Raw genomic sequence first — 19,522 nt, 5'->3', positions numbered from 1 at the left:
GGGCATGAAGAGCATGAAGAGGTTGGCAGAAGACAGCCTTGCTACTACTGGACTCCAGGCACCACAGTATAGAGCACCTTCACCTGAGAACTCTGGACTTTAAAAAAAAAGAGAGGAGAGAGAGGGAGGAGAAGGGGGAGAGGGGAGGAGGAGGGGGAGGAAGAGGAGGGGAGCAGGAGGGGGAGGGGGAGGAGGAGGTGGAGGGAGAGGGAAAGAACTACATTACCCACAATGCAGCGAGCCGAATGGCAAAAGATTGAGCCAATGAGTCAGAGAATAGCCCTTTCCGTTCTCTGAAAACAGCTTCGAGGCGGGACTTCCGGCGTTGCTCCTCCTTGGTCTTTTATAGCTGGTCTTGGTTTTCTCCACACTTTCAGAGTTTTACTGAACTAGGTACTGGGATCAAGGTAATGAGGATGCGCAGACTTAAAAGAACGTCATCCCCTCTACTCACCGGCTGGTTTTAGTTACAGTGACAGTGGCGGGGGCCATGCCCTGGTCCCCGCTGCGCTAGCAGAGTACGATGGCTGCTGCCTCATTGAGGCACCGGGTAAGTGTCGGGTTCCTTGGGCTTCACCTGGGTCCTAGAGCCGGATGAGAAGCCTGATCGTGTCACTAGAGTAGAGATGCCTGTGTGGAGAACAGTGCCCAGCTCGTGGGTGGCCCCCATTTCTGACACCCGGTGTGATGAGGTGTGGGGCAGTGGGACATGCAGGGGACTGGTTAGTTTGGGCTCTGGAGCCGGGAGCATTGACCCCACCATGGCAAGGTGAGGAATTCCACCACTGTCCTCAGGCTCCCGGAGCTGGAGCCGTGGAGGCTATGATGGAGGAAGAACGTGGTCTGGGTTAGGCTGTTCAAGTTTTCCAAATGCTGCACAGAGTTAGAGCAGCCTGGAAGGGGGTGACACCGAGGCCCAGGAAGAGTGAGTCCTTGTGTCACATCCACAAGTGGAAAGAATTAGTGCTGAGGACTGAGTTCTGGAGAGAATCCAGGCATCGTGATGTCACTTAGCTCCAGGCTGGGCAGGGGGCAGAGGGGCCTGGGCCCACGCAGCCCCAACATGGTCACTGTGTCACCTCTTTCTTCCCACAGGTTCCCATGACTACAGCCGCGCTTACAAATGGTACTCAGGTGAGTGGAAGATGTTCCAGGGCCTCACAGGTGAGACACCACTCTGTTTATGAAATTGTGTTAAGATTTCCTGACATTCTTTTGCTACACTGGCCTAGGGACTGTGAAGAAAAAAAAAAAAAAACAGGCTGGAGGTTATATGAAATGGTTTCTATTGCAAGTCTTAGTAACCAGTGGATGAGAGGTGAAAGGTTTCCCCAGCATAGGTCCCAGAATGTGAAAATGCTGGAATATGAGACTGAATTTTGTTAGCAACCACATTTCCTTCCTATCTCATAGTAAATTTGAGCAGTGGGCAGAAATCAGGCCTGGAATGTTAGGTGTCTGTTCTGGAGATATGGGAGGTTTGGAAAAGATGAGGAAGGTGATTCGACCAGAGACCACAGGAAGGAGAACAGACTATGAGTATGAGCAAAGGGGCAGAAAGTCCAGGGAAGAGGCAGTTACAATAGTCCAGGACACTTAGTCTACTCTTTAGAAAACTAGAGTAATAAGTGACACATGTTATCCCAGCATTCCTTTGCCAGATCTTAAGTTCAGAGCCAGTCTGGGCTATGTAGCAAGTTCAAGGTCAACCTGAGATAAATAGTAGGACCCTATCTCAAGAGAAAAAGAATATTACTTATAATGCTTATAGTTTTTGTGTCACAGAGAAAACTGTGTATGGGTTTGTGTATACACAGGATTTTTTTCGTTAGATATGTTGAGAAACAGAAATATGCAAAGTTAGGCTTTTATTTCTCTAATCCTTACTTCTCCAAGTTCAGATCAGTAGTTTAGTTTCAGCTTGGTGTGTTGAAACATTTGTTTGTGAGTAACCCCATGTCAATTTATAATGTGATCATTTGGTGCTCAGTGCAGGACCTTAATCCAAACCAGTGGCCTCTTATGATTGTTATTTAACACCAGATTTTCTGATTTTGAGAGGTTGTCAAGGATGACTCTGAGTTTTGTAGGTATTAGGAGTTGGGTTTAGAAGCTCCATCCATTGACATGACAAAGTCACTAGTACCAACTGTTGGACTGAAGACACGCATGGAAGAATAAACAGGAAGCAGCTCAACATCAGCACAGACTTTATTCGGGAAAGAGAGCCTGTGGAGAGGGTCTCCAGCAAGAGAGATAGAGCCCACTGCCCTGTACAGGCTTGGAGTAGATACAGGGGAAGCTGGTGGAAAAGTAACAGGAAGGTCACTGGGTAGGAAAATGTTCTTGTGGGTTACTATGGAGTGCTATTGCTGAGCAACCAAGGAAGATAAATTGTGGTTAGGTCACTTGTCTGCTCAACTGTCCTTGATGCCCACCTGGAGATAAAGGTTAACGACTGTCCTTTTGTCAGTCTTTGGGATCAGGTGGGGAGTTTCCAATAAGCCACCTGCACCAGTGAGGGGGACAGGTCCTAGCATGGCTGCCCTTACTGATAACCCTAACACCAGCAACTTTCACTGAGGATACCAAAAGCTTAGATTTTTACCAGCTTAAGAGTATGAACATTTCCAAGAAGCATTAATGGAAACATGAGGAGAGCAGCTCCTCCTGTATGGCAGACCTGGCCATACAGGTCTGGAACTCTGGAACAGACTTCATGATGGAGATACTCAAAAGGTGGTGGCCAGTGTTTGCCTTGGGGTGTATCTGTAGATACCAATAAGGAAGGGTAATCCTAATCAGGGGATAATTATGCTTTTAGCAATCTTGAAAGGGAAGTGTGGCCAAATGGGTTTCAATTAGAGTGCCTAGATGGGGTAGAACCCATCACAAAAACAGGTATGTGACAGACATGGCATGGTACGTTGTAGGAGACATGATAGTCTGGCAGGTTCCAGTCCTTTCAAAGGATGAGTAGCATGACATAGAAACAGAAGCCTGGTACAGCAAGATGCCACTGAAACCACAGATATTGGTTCTATTCACTCTGCTACAGACTTACCGGAATTTTGTTGTGACTCTCCATGTGTCTGAGAAATTTCACCATGGTGGGAATTAGAGGTACAAGTAGTCACCTGAGAGACTCACTTGCCTCTGATGCAATGCCACCAGGGACAGGACTCAAAATGAAGATTAGGAAGTGAGGAAGGCTGCAACTGGTAAAAGGCATTAAGTGCATTACTGGTGAGAGACATGGGTGTCTGGGATCCACAGATGGTTCTTTTTGAGGAATGTAACTTCAAGGGACAGAGTCAGGCAAGGTGGCCTTCAGAGCAGTGTGCAGTTTCCTCTGGCAGTGGGAACTACTGTGACCTGTTTGAATGTGCCAACTATACTCTGGATCCCTCGTGCTGGGGTGTGGGGAGTGGATTAGGAGAAGCCTATGAGAACCTGACATAAGCACAGCTGTGTGAAATAATCAGCAGGCTGAGTTTGGCATGGCCCCAGCTGCAGAAGAGAGCGAGAGCAAAATGCAGCACAACTGCTTTTCCTAAGATGTTTACATTCGGAGAAGTAGGATCGCAGGTTTCTTTTCTTACCATGTCATGCCCCTCCCTGAGAACTGTTGCTCCACCTACTTGTTTATAAAAGACTTGCTGAAGGAGGAGGATGGATGGATTGATGGATTAATTGGCTGGCTGCTGCTGATGAAAATGACACTGCTGCTGCTGTGTGTCTGCAAGCCTGAGCACCAAGACTTTAAGAGAGATTAAAGAAAACCTGGGACAGTGTGAGTCTAAGGAAAGAGACTTTAAAGAATAGAAAAGAAGCAAGGTTTTAAAGAATAGTAAAGAAGGAAGGCCTTAAGAAATAGAAAAGAAAAGAAGTAAAAGAAGAGTTAATAGAGGAACAAAGTAACGAGGCTATTGTGCTTCTCCATTCAAGCGCCCAGCACACCTGATCCCAACTTTGTGCATGTCTGTCTTCTATCGTTTGTCCTTTCTGCATCTCCAGTCACCCCCAGTTAGGTCAGTAGAACAAGAGCTCATGAGAAAGCTCGCAACACTGGGGAGAATAGGAAGGGTAGAGAAGTACCTATACTGTGGGACAGGATGTTGGAAGTAGCAGTGGAAGTGTTTTGAGAGAGGAGTGTCCAAAATGTGATGTGCACCTAAAGAGAGCATGTGAAATGATTGTCCTATAGCCTTTCTTTTGTCAATATGAAAGTAAAAGGGCAGCCCAAATTAGATTATATCTGTGAGTACCATCTGGAAGACCCTTGGGCAACTGTCTAACAACAGTGAATGCAGCCCTACAGGCAAGGTCCAAAAGTTAGATGGTGTCTCCTTGCTTATTCACTTGTCATTACAGTGGGAGGAAACTGTGATCAAATATACCACAAGGAGAGACTTGGCATCAAGGGGACTGCAGCCTGGGGAGGGTGGCACACAGGGTAAGCAGATAATAGGTACAGAGAGATAGACTGGGTCAACTTGGAATTTTAGGGGGAAAGCTGATCATAGGATGTTCTTTTCCCACAATGGCAGGCCTGTGCGACCTTTGAGGATGTGGTCATTTTCTTCTTCCAGGAGTAGAGGGACTTCCTTAATGCAACTCAGAGGTTCTTGTATCTTAATGTGATGCTGGAGAACTTTGCACTTACAACCTTCATAGGTAAGACTGTCACACCCGAGTCCTTGTCTCTACCTTCTTTTCCCCAGAGGTTACTTCACCCCTTCCACTACTAGTCCTTTGTCTATGCTAATTCTCCACTTTTTAGCATGTGTGATGTGGGTGCTACTGCTGACCTATGTGCACTGTCCTGAGCAGCCCTAATTGCTGCTGCTCTAATGGGTGCAGGCAAGGATTTGGGAAGATGTCTGGCAGTCAGCCCAATGGATCTCCCCTTCCTTATGCTTACACTTTCCCTGAGTGGGTGACTGTGCAGATCCATGACATCATTTGCACCTAGTTCTTCCCTTTTCCTCTCCTGGATATTTCCTCACAGTTGCCTATTTTAAGGGATTCCAGGCATTGTGATTGAGGTCCCCATTGACCACTTTCCAAACCCTCCTTCCAGTCTTCTTTGTAACATTAGTTTTCTGTTCTCTGGTCTCTTGTGACCTGAGTTGCTCACTTGTGAGGGTCACTTGTGAGGGGTCACCTGCCCTTTCTCATAAGACTCAGTTGATGTACCCCTCAGAAACTACAAGTAGGGTACATAAAGAATCCTGGTTCTTCATAGGATAGACATGGTAAAATGATCTCAAAAAAGACCTATTCCAATTACAGGGCACCAGTGGGAGGTCACCACATCCTGTGTCCTTATTGTTTTAGTGCAAATGTCACTGAACACATCTCATTTCTACCTTCTCATCCACATACTTGACATTTTCTGACTTGTCATATCATCTGTGCATCTGGACTTTGGCTGCTCTCAATCTTTCTGGTCTCTATATATCACTATATCTAATCCACTGTGCCTTCTGCAAGCTTCTCCAGCACCAACCCACACCTAACGTGTTTTGAGGATGCACATAAATATTCCTAAGCTCAAGTTCAAGTCTGTTTTCTTGGGCCTGGATTCAACCATCATCTACCCAGCATGCACTGGTCCCCAACTGATAAGTTTTTACTAAAATAAATAAACAAATAATAAAAATTGTGTGGTAAGCTTGGAATTTCATAGCAGTTCATGGATAATTTTACCATAAAGGGGCAGTACTGAAAGACTGTTTGCAGAGGCGTGGAAACACTGCCTTCCTCTGTGTATTACAGCTCATCCTTGTGTGTTTGTCTGATGAGGTTTGCCAGATTCCATTGTCTTTTAAAGACCCAGTGCAGGTTAGAGGCATAGCTCAAGTTGTAGAGTATCTGCCTCATAAGTGCAAAGTCCTGAGTTCAAATCCCAGTACTGCCAAAAACAAAACAACAACAAAAAAACCTTAAAAATCCAATGCTATGATGCAACCCCTTTGGCAAAATGACCCCTGCATCTACAACTGTCAAACAATACTGTGGGGCTAGTTGTTAACTCAGTGGTAAAGTGCATGCCTAACATGTGCAAGGTCCACAGTTTTATCCCCAGCACCGACAGTAAACAAAACAATCCAATGAACCTTTTCTTTGGTGGGACTTGCTCCCCAGCTCACCACAGTTTACATGCTTTTCATAATGATTTCTATGATTTCAGGTTGTAGACACAGAGTAGAAGATAAAGAGGCATCTGTGAGGAGTGTGTCTGTGGAAGGTGTGTCATACTTGAAACCTACAAATGCAGGTGCATCCATCCAAAAGACTCATCCCTGTAATATCTGTGTCCCAATCTTGAAAGACATTTTGTACCTGGCTGATCCAGCTGTTCAGAAACTATCCTTGCTTGGGGAGTGTGAAAGCCTTCCCCAGAAGCAGAACTGGGCAGAGACTTCCATATTCAGGAGGAACATGGGCAGGACTTCATTTTTGAAGAGTTATAAGTTTTGTGTTTCAGGGAAGTCCTTCAATTGTGATGACCTGTGGAAGGATTTCCCAGGGTTACTGGAACTTCTCCAGCCCCTGAACATTCCAAAAGGTGAGGAGCCAGACAACTCTGAGTTTGGGAAGGACTTTCACTATGAACACAGAAAAGATTCCAGCAACAAAACTATGGCTTTTCATAAATCAAGAGTCTACACTCAAAAAAATATTTCTGAAGGTAGCAAGTCTGAGAAAGTGTTCCATAGTAAGCACTTACTTGCTCAACACCAAAGACTCTACATAGTAGAAAGGCCTTATAAGTGTAAAGAATGTGGGAAATCCTTTAAGCAAGTCCGTGCTCTTACTGTACACCAAAAAGTTCACACTGTAGAAAGGCCTTATGAGTGTAGAGAATGTGATAAGTCATTTAAGCGAGGAGATGCCCTTACTGTACGCCAGAGTGTTCACACTGGAGAAAGGCCATATATGTGTGGTGAATGTGGGAGATCATTTACTCGGCGTGCCCACCTCATTAGTCACAGTGGAATTCATACTGGAGTAAAGTCTTATGAGTGCAATGAATGTGGGAAAACCTTTAGGCAAAAGTCTGTTCTCCTTAGACATCAGGTAGTCCACAATGGAGAAAGACCTTATGAGTGTTTAGAATGTGGAAAATCCTTCAAGCAAGGACGTGACCTTACTGTCCACCAGAGAGTCCACACTGGAGAAAGGCCTTATGAGTGTAGAGAATCTGGCAAATCCTTTAAGCAAAAAGATGCCCTTACTGTACACCAGAGAGTCCACACTGGAGAAAGACCTTACATATGTGGTGAATGTGGGAAATCTTTTACTCAACATGCCAATCTTATTGGGCATTCCAGAATTCATACAGGAGAAAAGTCTTATGAATGCAATGAGTGTGGGAAAGCCTTTAGGTATAAAGCCAATGTTGTTCATCACCAGGAAACTCACAAGGGAAAAAGGCCTTATGAGTGTGGCCAGTGTGGGAAAGGTTTTAACCAAAGAGCTTACCTCATTATACACAGGAGAGTTCACACTGGAGAAAGGCCTTATGAGTGTGAAAAATGTGGAAAAGTCTTTGGGCATAAAACAAGTATTATTCGTCATAAGAAAGTTCACAGTGAGAAAGAGCCTGTAAATGTGTTCAGTGTGGGAAATACTTTTGCCAAAGAATGCCCCTCATTACATATGAAGCAATTCACACTGGAGAAAGACCTTATGAAAACAGCAAATGTCAGAAATGATTAGAAAACACTCTGATTTCTTTCAACACTGAAACTGTTACACCATAGAAAGGCCCAATGAAGGTAGCAATTATGGGAAACCTTTCAATCCAAAGTCTAACCTTATTAAATAGCAGAAAGTTCTACTTGGAAAGAGCCTTAAACCTGAAGGGAATGTGCTTTCTATGGCATATTCAGGCTACAGAGTCTTTTATGATCCATCTCCCTGAAGTTGAACTGCACATTTCCAAATGTTAATGGGTAAGAATCGCATGAGTTCAGTCACAGGATGAGGCTACAGGAACTGCTCTGTGCACTCTGAACTTTTCAGAGCTTTTGACACAGTGAGATCATTGCCATACTCTTAAAAAGAAGCCATCAGTCTGTACCATCTTTCACAGTGGGCAAAAGCCACCCTTACGAGCTGATGCAAGGCACATAGGCTTCTGCTGTCTCATTCTCTGGTGCAAATCTTATGTACCTTGAGCCATTAGGGTAACTTTATTCTGTTTGATCTGTGACCATGCATGGTATAACCTCATTAGGGCCAAAGGAACTTCACCTGGTTCTGGTGAAGGACTGCAAGGAAAGCCAAGTATCTTTGTGGAAGTTGTTGGTGTCACCTGACAGTTGTAGTTGACATTTCCAGCCCCCAAGTCACTAACTGGTAACTGCCTGTCTCACATTGCTGTTTGTACACGAATAAATTCCTTACTGATGAATCCACTTTGAATAATGCTGATTCTTGTAATTAGGCTCTTTTTGTATGAGGGAATTGACAATTTTTAATGGAAACCCCAACAATATATACCTCTTAGGGAGAGCATAATGGCAGAGAGTAGTTCTTGCTTCAGATTCCACACAATGTGGATTGCTGTGTTAAACTTCCAGTGAAACAATGCAGGGCTTTCTAATTCTAATTTGTTACCTGGAAGCTTCCATATTTTACAAAACCAGAGGTTACCTGAAGAGTGATCAGATGTTGTGACAAGCTATATTGACTTGGGAAATAGCATGAATATTTTCCATTTCTTGGAGCACATATATAATGGCAGGACTTTTGAGAGAGCATTTCACCAGATTATAGCAAAAGACATGGTCTAATGTCCCTAATTCCACTACTTCCAATAGCACTTCTCTATGGGTAAATTCTTAACACGTGGGTCATTGAAGGATATCAAAGATCCAAACTGTAGTTTGGTTGAGGATGCTGATATTGGAGTCCCCATGGGATTGAAACACCCCATATTGTTTCTAGTCATACAGTTAGTATCAGATGTTCTATGGCAGTATGACACAAGATTTGGGGACCTGGACTAGGGAGGAAGTATGCACATCCTTTGTGTTGACACTTACTACTTTGGGACAACAGGATTGATATTTACCTTCTTTTAAACCTAAGGTTAACATTACATATTTAAACAATTGTTAAAACTTGCTAAGTTGCCAGCACTCATGTACAATTAGAAAACATCCTTAATGTATATTAAACCAGGAATGTATTAATATCTTTCATTACTAAATACTGAAAAAAAACTGAAATTATTTCTGCAGAAGATTCATCCTGGCAATGATAACTTCACAGCAGGCTGACATTACTCAGCTCACATTTCAAAAACAATGGAAAGAAGATCCATGCTGGTGTTAGAGTATGATCTTGCCCTATACCTGTCCTCGAGTCACAGGGTTCACTTTGGATTATATTTAATAAGATGAACAACCAAAAAAAACCCAGATGTCCCATGACTGATGAATGGATTGCATCATGGAATCCACACACAATGGAATTTTATTCAGCCATAAGAATGAAATGTTGTTTGCAGGAAAGTGGACGGAACTGAAGAACTTCATTGTAAGCAAAGTAAGCCATGCTCAAAAAGTCACAGGTCACATGCTTTCCCTCATATGTGGAAGCTATACCTATAAGTTAAATGTCTACATAAATACATATAGGATCATATTTATATGTACATATGCATTTATATATAGTGAGAGAGAACAAGATTGTATTAGGTCTGTCTGAGGGGACAATGGGAGGCAGGAAAGGGAAAGAAATGTTAAGAGAGTGAAATATAGTGAAACAACTCATCAATATACAAATGTAATGTATCATAAGCTGCTGAATATTAGAGGAGCATGGTGATAAAAAGTAATAAAGGGTTATTTTGATTAAACCACGATATATACAGGCCTGAAGTACCAAGGTGAAACTCCCTTGGAATATCAACATACACTTAAAAATTTTAAAAAGAAGGATGGGAGGGTAAAATAAGTCTTTTCTAGGGATGGATACCAGTGGAAGGGGGTGGGCATAGGAAAGGGTGAATGAATGGAATGTAGTGGATATATTTTGTATTCATCTATGAAAATAGAAGAATGAAACCTGTTGGAATTGTTCTAAGAAGGGAGGAGGACAAGGGAGAAAGAAGGGGGAAGAGGGAGAATGATGGAGGGGAGAATCTAAGATATATTGTAAGCACATATATAAATATCACAATGTATCCCCTGTACAACCATTATATGCTAATAAAAATAAATTTAAAAATATGAACTGCATACAAAGATTACAACAATTATAAAGACAAAAAATGGTCCTATTGTGTGGTCTCAACAATAAACTCAAAGTCTATGACAAACAGGGGCTCAGATGAGCTGTTTATAAATACTTTAGATTAGGTACAGTTATATTGAAAGTCAATTTATCTGAAATCTTCCAAAAAAAGTTTCTGTTAATCCACAAATGTTGCTTGTTACTATTTAACATCCCTGTTAAGTGTGTGTGTTGAATTACTTATTAGCCAAGGGTAGCAGCTGCTCCTTACCATTTCTCCTTAAGGATTTAACTGTCTTCAACTCGCTTTTTTTGACCATTCTTGACAATTCTGTTGGTAGTGATTTTCCTGCTATTAACTATTTTACTGGAAGTTGATATAGATTTGAAGTTGACCATCCACTGCCATCAAATGATGTGGAAGAGAATGAAGTGAAGCCCCAGTGACACAGTGACACAAATGAAGTAAATGCTGTACCACAGGAAGGGAATCCACCTCAAAAATGGAACTCCACTGAAAGCAGAGATAAACTAGCCCACACCTAGGCTTCTGCTTCCTTGAAGAAGGTGCAATGGTCACTGGTCCTACCCCACCTGGACATAACAAATCCCATTGCCAGAGGGTCACTGAAGAAACAGCATAAAGCCTGTGACTGGTAGAGTGCTTGGCCTCCACGAGCTGCCTGCTGACTGCAGCTGTGGGTGTTTGCTACCAGCTGGGGTTGAGAGCTCTGAGCACAGGAACTGGGAATCATGTAATCTCTCCAACCCTCCTTCCCACAGGGCAATGAACTGCATGAGTGTGGTCTGAGAGCACCTGAGTCCCTCAGCTTTCTCCTACCAGTACAGAATTCAAATCTCTCTTTGATCTCTGTCTCTTTGCTTTCCCCACTTTCTGACACATTTGGGGGACACCCCTATGCCTGCATGCTTGCTGCCTCAGAGGGGAACAAAAAGTGGGCCACTGCAGCAAATGGAAACCTTCCTGGTCCACAAACGGGAGAGCTCTGTGAAGCCAGCAGCAGGTCCAATATACAAAGAAGGGAAGCTTCTAAAGTGAAAGCAGCACAGAAGCAGACTTGATTAGCCCCACCCTCATGCCACATACAAGAACAACCTATACATAAGGAGCTAAAAGAGACTTCAACTAGTATGTCCCTGAGCACATGGGCAAAAGTTTGGTTACTGAGCTATCCCTCAGTCCAGTGGTGAGAAACTATACTTCAACCCTGCCATTACACAGTCCTGTCTGAACACTGAAAACACATCAGTTGAAAGACTACAGATTAAAATCTCCAAGCAATGACTTGGCCTCCAGTGTGCAAAACCAATGAAGAAACATAAAAAATATGAAAAATGAAAGCAACATGTCTCCTCCAAAAGTCAACAATGCCACAGTAATGGACACTAAGGATAGTTAAGTAGATGAAAACCCAGACAAAGAATTTAAAAGAATGATTATGAGACATTGTTTTAACTTAGTGGTATATGAAATTTTTCTGTTATGTATTCTGTTAATCAAATATTTATAATAATCATAATTTTTTTTCTCCTCCACCATTCTTTCTAAGGATTGGATTTGCAAGGAACTACAAATTTGTGTGTCAGGGAAGCCCTTCAATTGTGAAGAACACTGGAAGGATTTCTCAGCTTTTTAAATTTTTCTATACCCCCAGTTCATTGCTAAAGATGAGAAATGAAATAACTCTGATTTGGTGAGGCCTCCCACCATGGGAAAAATGATTACAAGTGCATTAGGTGCAAAGAATATTCCAGCCATAAAAATATGGCTTTTCATAACCTGAGTCTAAATTGGAAAAACTTTTATGATTATATGAAGTATTGGAAAGTATTCCATGCCTGGTAGGGTTCTCAGGCCTGTAATCCCAGCTACTCAGGAGGCAGACAGGATGGCATTCCATTGATAGCCCTGTTCAAAAGTGAGAGATCCTATCTGAAAAGCAATGTAAAGGGAAATATCTGTGTTATGGCTCAAGTGCTAGACTTCATGTCTAGCAAGAAAGAAGTCCTGAATTCAATCCTCAATACTAGAAAAAACTTCCACTTGATCAGCACCAGAGTCCACACTGAATAAACGTCTAAATGGTGTAGAGAATGTGGCAAACCATTTAAGAAAAGAAATTACCTTACTGTACACCACAGAGTTCACACTAGAGAATAGATGGTGCATATGGGAAACCTACTCAACATACCAATCGTGTTGGTTCCTGCAGAATTCATAATGGTGAAAAGTCTTATGAACACAGTGAACAATATATCCAATATTGTTCAAAACCAGCAGACTCACACAGAGAAAGGCAGTATCAATGTGGCCAGTGTGGGAAAGGCTTTAATAACAGAGCTTATCTCATTATACATGAGAGTTTACACTAGAGAAAAGCCTTTTAAGTGTGAAGAATGTGAGAAAGTCTTTGGGCACAAAATGAGTATTATTTGTCACCAGAAATCTCACAATGAGGAAATCCTATATATGTGGTCAGTGTGGGAAGTGCTTTAGATAAAGTGTTCACCTCTATACATAGAAGAGAGACCAAGCTGCAAAAAGGACTTGTGACTGCAGCGTATGTCAGAAATCTTTTTACACAACATTCTGGTCTCCTTCAACTGCAAAATATCAAACCATACGTGCCTCATGAAGGCAATAATTATAGCAAAGCTTTCAGCCCAAGATTCAACCATTCATCAGCAGAAAGGCCCTGCTTGGGAATTACCTTATATCTGGAAAATCTGGGGTTTTTTTTCTGTATATCCACATTAAAGAGACTTTGTTAAGGATCCATCTGCCTGAAATTGAACTGAAAATGTCAAAATGTTTAGTGAGTGAGACTGAAGGCTGGAAAGAGTAAAATAGTCCAATATAAGAAATGGATGTTTCATCAACAGGAATGACACCAAGCAAGATGTCTTTGTAAACTTGACTGGCATTAAAAAAATGAACACTAGGAAGCACCTTCAAAGAGAGTGGAGTTTGATGTTGAAGGTGAAAATGGTGGAGACAAAAAGTGTTACAGAGCTTGGTAGAATTCTGGTTCCAGGTAATAAATTTGCAAAGATCACAATCATTATAGGCACTACCCATTTTATGGGATTCTTCCACAAGAGTACCATCAAAATAGAATAAAGAGACTGGGAGAACGAGTGAGGGATCAGATGGCCAAGCCCCCAAATCCTATGCTCTACTGTTGTCAAGGTGTCTTTGTCTTTTGTGTTTCTACATGTGGAGGAATGAAGGTTGCTGGCCACAGTATTTCAAGACACCAGTGCAGGAACAGCTGACAGAGGTGCTGACAACCAAGGTAGACCAATGATACAGAATGTATATCAGGGTTATAAAACAATTCCACAGAAGCCCATCTTTTAAAAAGACTCCCTAGATAGGTAGAAATGAAGAGGATAAAGAAACCTTAGATGGCAGAAGGTCAAAGGTCATGTTTTCCCCTATTTGTGGAAGCTAGACCTATATACATAAAAACATGTATAATCTTAAAAGAGAAAGAACATGATTTTTTTAGTGGGTCTGTCTGAGAGGACTACAGGGAGGCAGAAGAGGGACAGAGAATGTTACAGACTGAAAAATATAGAAACACTGCATCTGTGTATAAAGATAATATAACACAATGCACTGTAAGTTGTTGAATAATAAGAGAACAGGGCAATAGAGAAAGAGTAATGAGTGGTTAATCTGGTTTAATTAAGATATAAGCAAATATGTAATCTTAAAGCATGATATATACATGTCTGAAATATCCAAGCAAACCCTCCTTGAACTATCAATATACACTTAACAAAATGAAGGACAGGAAGGTAAAACAGGTCCTGTCTTGGGGTGGATATTAGTGACGGGGGGGGGGGGGGCAGTAATAAGGAGAACATGAAGGAGGGTGGATGAAACCTGTTGAAATTGTTCTTGTCTTTGCAGTACTGGGGCTTGAACTCAGGGCTTTCAACTTGAGCCACTCCACCAGCCCATTTTGTGAAGGGATTTTTTTGAGATAGTGTCTCGAGAACTATTTTCCCAGGCTGGCTTCAAACTGTCATCCTCCTGATCTCTGCCTCCTGAGTAGCTAGGATTACATGTGTGAGCCATCGGCACCCAGCTGAAATTGTTCTAAGAAGGGGGGAAGGTGATGAGAAAACAATGGAAGGAACGACTTTAATTAAGATATATTGTAAGCACATATGTAAATTTCACAATGTATCCCCCTGTACAACTATTCTATGCTAATAAAAAAAATTTTTTTGAGAAAACCTGAGATGAGGCTCAAGCTCATTGTACTGCTGCAACTTGAGTTCTCAACATGTATTCCCAGAACACTTTAAATCACAAAACAAAGAGTTAAAAGCAACAGATTCACCAGCTTAGAGTTAGTCCACCCCTGGACACCCTCAGGGGGGAAAAAAAAGAATTAAAAGGATAGAGACCTCAACCGTCTTTTCTGTTTTTTTCTCTTACTGCAGCAAAAAATTAAATAAATAAAAACAATGCCTTCAGACACTCCCTATCTTTTCATAAAAAATATATGTATGTCTCACAGGATATATATAGAGGGACAAAAATCTACCTCATCGGGAGTTCCCAACCACATCTTCGCAGGGGTCCTCATTCTGGTCATGCAAGCCCTCTTGATAGAGTTGTTTTTAAATTATAAGCCTTCAGCTGGTAGAGGAGAACCAGGTACCTGGGTCACAAGGCAAACAGGCAACTCAAAACAAATAGATAAAAAATTGAACAGGGGGCACTCCAGTGGGGTGGCTGTACCTAAATGACTTCCCCACAACCTTAGCCAAAGGTGGCAGTGGTGGAAGAGCATGGGACAGAGGGACACTCTCTCCCATGTACAGGATTTCCTCACCTAGGGATGTCTAGGTAAAAGGAGAAAACCTCTGTTAAGTTGATCAATTTTCCCTTGATTACTTTTTAGATGGGGAATCAAGCTTCAAGTATCCCAGAAGGATACCCCCTGCCTTCTTATTACAATATTAATTTTAATGAAAGCAACTCAAATTTTACTACACCAAGCCCTGGCCACAGTATCCTCTGGGAGATGGGGGAAAATGGCCAGAAGGAGGGAGCATTAATTATAATACCCTTCTTCAATTAGCTATATTCTGTAAAAAGGAGGGAAAGTAGATTGAAGTCCCATATATTCAACTTTTCTTTTTCCTAAGAGACCACCCAAAATGGCTGAACAAATGCAGGCTAGATACCCAGACCATGGTGACCCTTTACAAAAAGCCCCCAAACTCCCTTGAGGAACCAGAACCAAAAAAAAAAGAAAAAAACATCTAATGCCCAAGGGCCCCCAATAATGTCAAAGGGGACCTACCCTGTGACAGAAATCAAATCTCCAGTGGAGCAACAGGGGAAATATCCCACCCTGAGGAGACTGGTTGATGCCTCATCAGTTCCCCCTCTACCCCGTTTCTCAGCTATGTTGCAACCCGACATCATCCCACAGGACTCTACCCCCTCCAGTTAATTCCTGGAAGGGATAGGACTCCAGTTTCTTTTAGATTAAGTGAACTTAGGTAATAAAGGATTTAGGAGATTACACAGAAAACTCAGATCAGTACATCCAGGCATCCAGAGAAGTCAGCCAAAACTTTGAACTGAGCCAGAAGGATGTAATGCTATTGTTAAATCAGACGCTTACTTCTCTGGAGAAACAGTGAGTACGAGATAAGTCAGCTGCAGCTGGGGATGATTATCACTTAGATAAATGTAACCCTACAGGTCTATCTCAGACTGGGCCTTCAGAGGAGGAGGAGGGGGAGGGAAAAGAAAGACAAAGATACTGGATATCTAAAAGGGAACCCTGATTCCCAATTGTGGCAGGAGATCTGGCAGATCCTAAGTGGGTCTCTGAAGTTGACAAGGATGAGTGGACCCATAACCACTTCATCCACAGTATTCTTGAGGGTCTAAAGAGAGCAAAGATAAAACCCCTTAATTACTCCCAAATCACAGATGTACAAGGACCCTTAGAAACCCCAGTAGCTTTTCTACAGAGACTTAACAATGCTTTACAAAAGCATACCAACTTTGTACCGGAGTCACAGGAAGAGGAGATTGTCCCAAAAGATAAATTTCTAACACAGTCAACCCCAGATATTCATAGAAAACTTCAGAAACTGGTGGCTGAAGGTAGCAGAGATCTACACCAATTGGTCTGTGTAGCACATCCATATACTATAATAGGGACTTAGAAAAAGAAAAAAAGAGGCCTAGAGAGGAAAAAGAGAAAGGATAAAAGGCAGGAGATTGATCACAGCACTCAGACAGGCTCCCCGAGGGCAGAGTCCAAACCTGAGGACATGCTTTTAACATGGACAGGCATTTTAGAAGGAAGTGCCCCTGGAGGAAGCCACCTCCAGGACCCTGCACCATTTGCCAGGGAAATCATTGGAAGGCACACAGCCTCCCACCCAATGACAGTCCTAGGGCCTCTCATCCAGGCTCCTGTAACCACAATAAAAGCAGAGGAGCCCCAGGCAATACTTACTTTTGAAAAGCACAAGGTCATCTTCCTTATTAATACTAGAGCCAGAATTGCAGCTATTCCTTTCTCTCCCGGACCCAGGTCCTCCAAGAAAATTACTGTTCAGGGCATGTCAAGCCTCTAGCCTGCTCCTGGGGAGATTTCCACTTCTGTCACTCCTTTTTAATTGTCCCAGAAACCCCTACCCATCTGTTAGGGCAAGACCTTCTATCTAAATTAGGGGTACAGCTCCTTTTACCCCCCAGGAGAGTACATTTGCTTGCCCCTGATAGAGTAACAAGTAGACCTTATGGTGTGGATGGATGGACATATGGGCATGAACAGTGGTCCCAGTCCTCATTCATTTCAAGGACCCCTCTTGGTTTCCCCATCAAAAGCAATACCTTTAAGACTGGAAGTTAAGGACAGGCTAATTCCCATAATCAAAGACTTAAAGAGAAAAGGACTGCTAATAGAATGCTCCAGCCCATATAATACTCTTATTCTTGGTGTCACAAAGGAAACTAATAAATGGAGGCTAGTCCAAGATCTCCACCTGATCAATGACACAGTAGTGCCTCTCTACCCTTTTGTTCCAAATCCCTATATGCTTTTAGCACAAATTCCTCCAGGTACTACTTACTACTCTGTCCTGGATTTAAAAGATACCTTCTTTTGCATTCCCTTACACCCTAAAAGTCAACCTATCTTTGCCTTTGAGGACCATGCAAGAAAGTCTGGACAGATCACTTGGACTGTCCTCCCCCAGGGATTCAGAGGCAGCCCCCACCTCTTTGAGTTAGCTCTAACCCAAGACTTGGCAGAATGGCAATATCCACAAGCTACTCTGCTACAATATGTAGATGAACTCCTGCTCTGTGGACCAAATGAGCCTGTCATTTCATGAGCCACCGAGTCCTTACTAAACTTCTTAGCAGATAGAGGTTATAAAATCTCTAAAGAAAAAGCCCAATTGTGTCAGTCTAGGGATACATATTTAGGTCTTGTCCTGAAGATAGAAATGAGGTCTCTAGGAAAAGACAGAATCCGTCCAATCCTGATGTTTCCTCTACCTGAAACTCTAAAGCAACTGAGGGCCTTTTTGGGGGGTCACAGGATACTATAGAATTTGGATCCTGGGATATGCAGACCTAGTCAGGCCCTTATATCAAATCCTTAAGGAAGCACAGAAGGATACCCAGCCCTTTACTGAATGGGATGACAAGTCAGAAAATGCATTCCACTGGTTAAAGAAGGCTCTTATGACAGCTCCCACCCTGGGTCTCCCAGTATAAGACAAGTTTCAATTATATGTCTATGAAAAGGGAGGACTGGCCTTGGTTGTGGTAACTCCACTCCGGGGCATCACTCCCCAGCCTTGTCAATATTGGAGCCAGCATCTCAGCTATTCCTTTCTCTCCCAGACCCAGGTCCTCCAAGAAAATAACTGTTTGAGACATATCAGGACAGCCTCCAGAGGGTTATTTCACTCAGCCTTTAGCCTGCTCCTGGGGAGATTTCCATTTCTGTCACTCCTTTTTAATTGTCCCAGAAACCCCTACTCCTCTGCTAGGGCAAGACCTTCTATCTAAATTGGGGGTACAGCTCCTTTTACCCCCAGGAGAGTACTTTTGCCTGCTCCTAATAGAGGAACAAGTAGACCCCAAAGTGTGGATGGATGGACACACTGTGGGATGGGCACGAACAGCTGCTCCAGTCCTAATTCATCTCAAGGACCCCTCCTGGTTTCCCCATCAAAACAATATCCTTTAAAGTCAGAAGTTAAGGAGGGGCTAATTCCCATAATCAATTCTTAAAGAGTCAGGGACTGCTTATAGAATGCTCCAGCCCATATAATACTCCTATTCTTGGTGTCAGGAAGGGACCTAACAAATGGAGGCTAGTCCAGGATCTCTGCCTGATCAACGAGGCAGTAGTGCCTCTCCACCCTGTAGTTCCAAATCCCTATATGCTTTTAGCCCAAATAACTCCAGGTACTGCTTCTACTCTGTCCTGGACTTAAAGTACACCTTCTTTTACATTCCCTTACATCCTAAAAGTCAACTTATCTTTGCTTTTGAGGATCCCACATGAAAGTCTGGACAGGTCACCTAGACTGTCCTCACCCAGGGATTCAGAGACAGCCCCCATCTCTTTGGGTTGGCTCTAACCCAAGACTTGGCAGAGTGGCAATATCCACAAGCTACTCTGCTACAATATGTAGATGACCTCCTCCTCTGTGGACCAACTGAGCTTGTCATTTCATGAGCCACTGAATCCTTACTAAATTTCATAGCAGATAGAGGATCTGAAATCTGGAAAGAAAAAGCCCAATTGTGTCAGTCTGGGGTTACATATTTAGTTCTTGTCCTGGAGAAGGAAATGAGGGCTCTAGGAGAAGATAGAATCCATCTGACCCTGATGTTTCCTCTACCTAAAACTCTAAAACAATTGAGAGCCTTTTTGGGAGGTGACAGGATATTGTAGAAGTTGGATCCTGGGATATGCAGACCTAGCCAGGCCCTTATATCAAATCCTTAAGGAAGCACAGAAGGATCCCCAGTTCTTTATTGAATGGGATGACAAGTCAGAATATGCATTCCACCAGTTAAAAAAGGCCCTTATGACAGCTCCTGCCCTGGGTCTCCTGGTACAGGACAAGTTTGAATTATATGTTTATGAAAAGGTAGGACTGCCCTTGGGAGTGGTGACTCAGCTCTGTGGCATCACTCCCCAGACAGTGGGCTACTTAAGTAAAGAATTAGATT

General features: G+C 42.8%; 1 protein-coding gene across 4 annotated transcripts; it reads left to right on the top strand.

Annotated features, from left to right (window-relative positions):
* The first annotated feature begins 300 nt into the window (after nt 1–300).
* Nucleotides 301–8,425, top strand: LOC109676046 (uncharacterized). Of its 4 annotated transcripts, none has more exons than XM_074058540.1 (4): nt 301–550; nt 1,096–1,134; nt 4,593–4,677; nt 6,197–8,425. In XM_074058540.1, exons 3-4 carry the CDS (start codon nt 4,644–4,646, stop codon nt 7,726–7,728), a joined length of 1,566 nt encoding a protein of 521 aa, XP_073914641.1. In that variant the 5' UTR covers nt 301–550; nt 1,096–1,134; nt 4,593–4,643; the 3' UTR covers nt 7,729–8,425. The 4 variants fall into 4 exon arrangements, with proteins under 4 accessions (XP_073914641.1, XP_073914639.1, XP_073914640.1 ...); XM_074058538.1 differs by having other exon boundaries at nt 1,096–1,164; XM_074058539.1 differs by having other exon boundaries at nt 302–550; nt 4,551–4,677.
* Nucleotides 8,426–19,522: the final 11,097 nt, after the last annotated feature.

Source organism: Castor canadensis, chromosome 16 (assembly GCF_047511655.1).
Source record: "Castor canadensis chromosome 16, mCasCan1.hap1v2, whole genome shotgun sequence".
In the NCBI taxonomy this organism is placed as follows: domain Eukaryota; kingdom Metazoa; phylum Chordata; class Mammalia; order Rodentia; family Castoridae; genus Castor; species Castor canadensis.
This window is presented reverse-complemented; position numbering and strand designations above follow the sequence as displayed.

Coding starts and splice junctions, on each gene's coding strand:
- LOC109676046 (XM_074058540.1), top strand. CDS start 4,644: ATGCTGGAGAACTTTGCACTTACAACCTTCATAG. Junction 4,678..6,196: donor TGCACTTACAACCTTCATAG/GTAAGACTGTCA, acceptor CTATGATTTCAG/GTTGTAGACACAGAGTAGAA.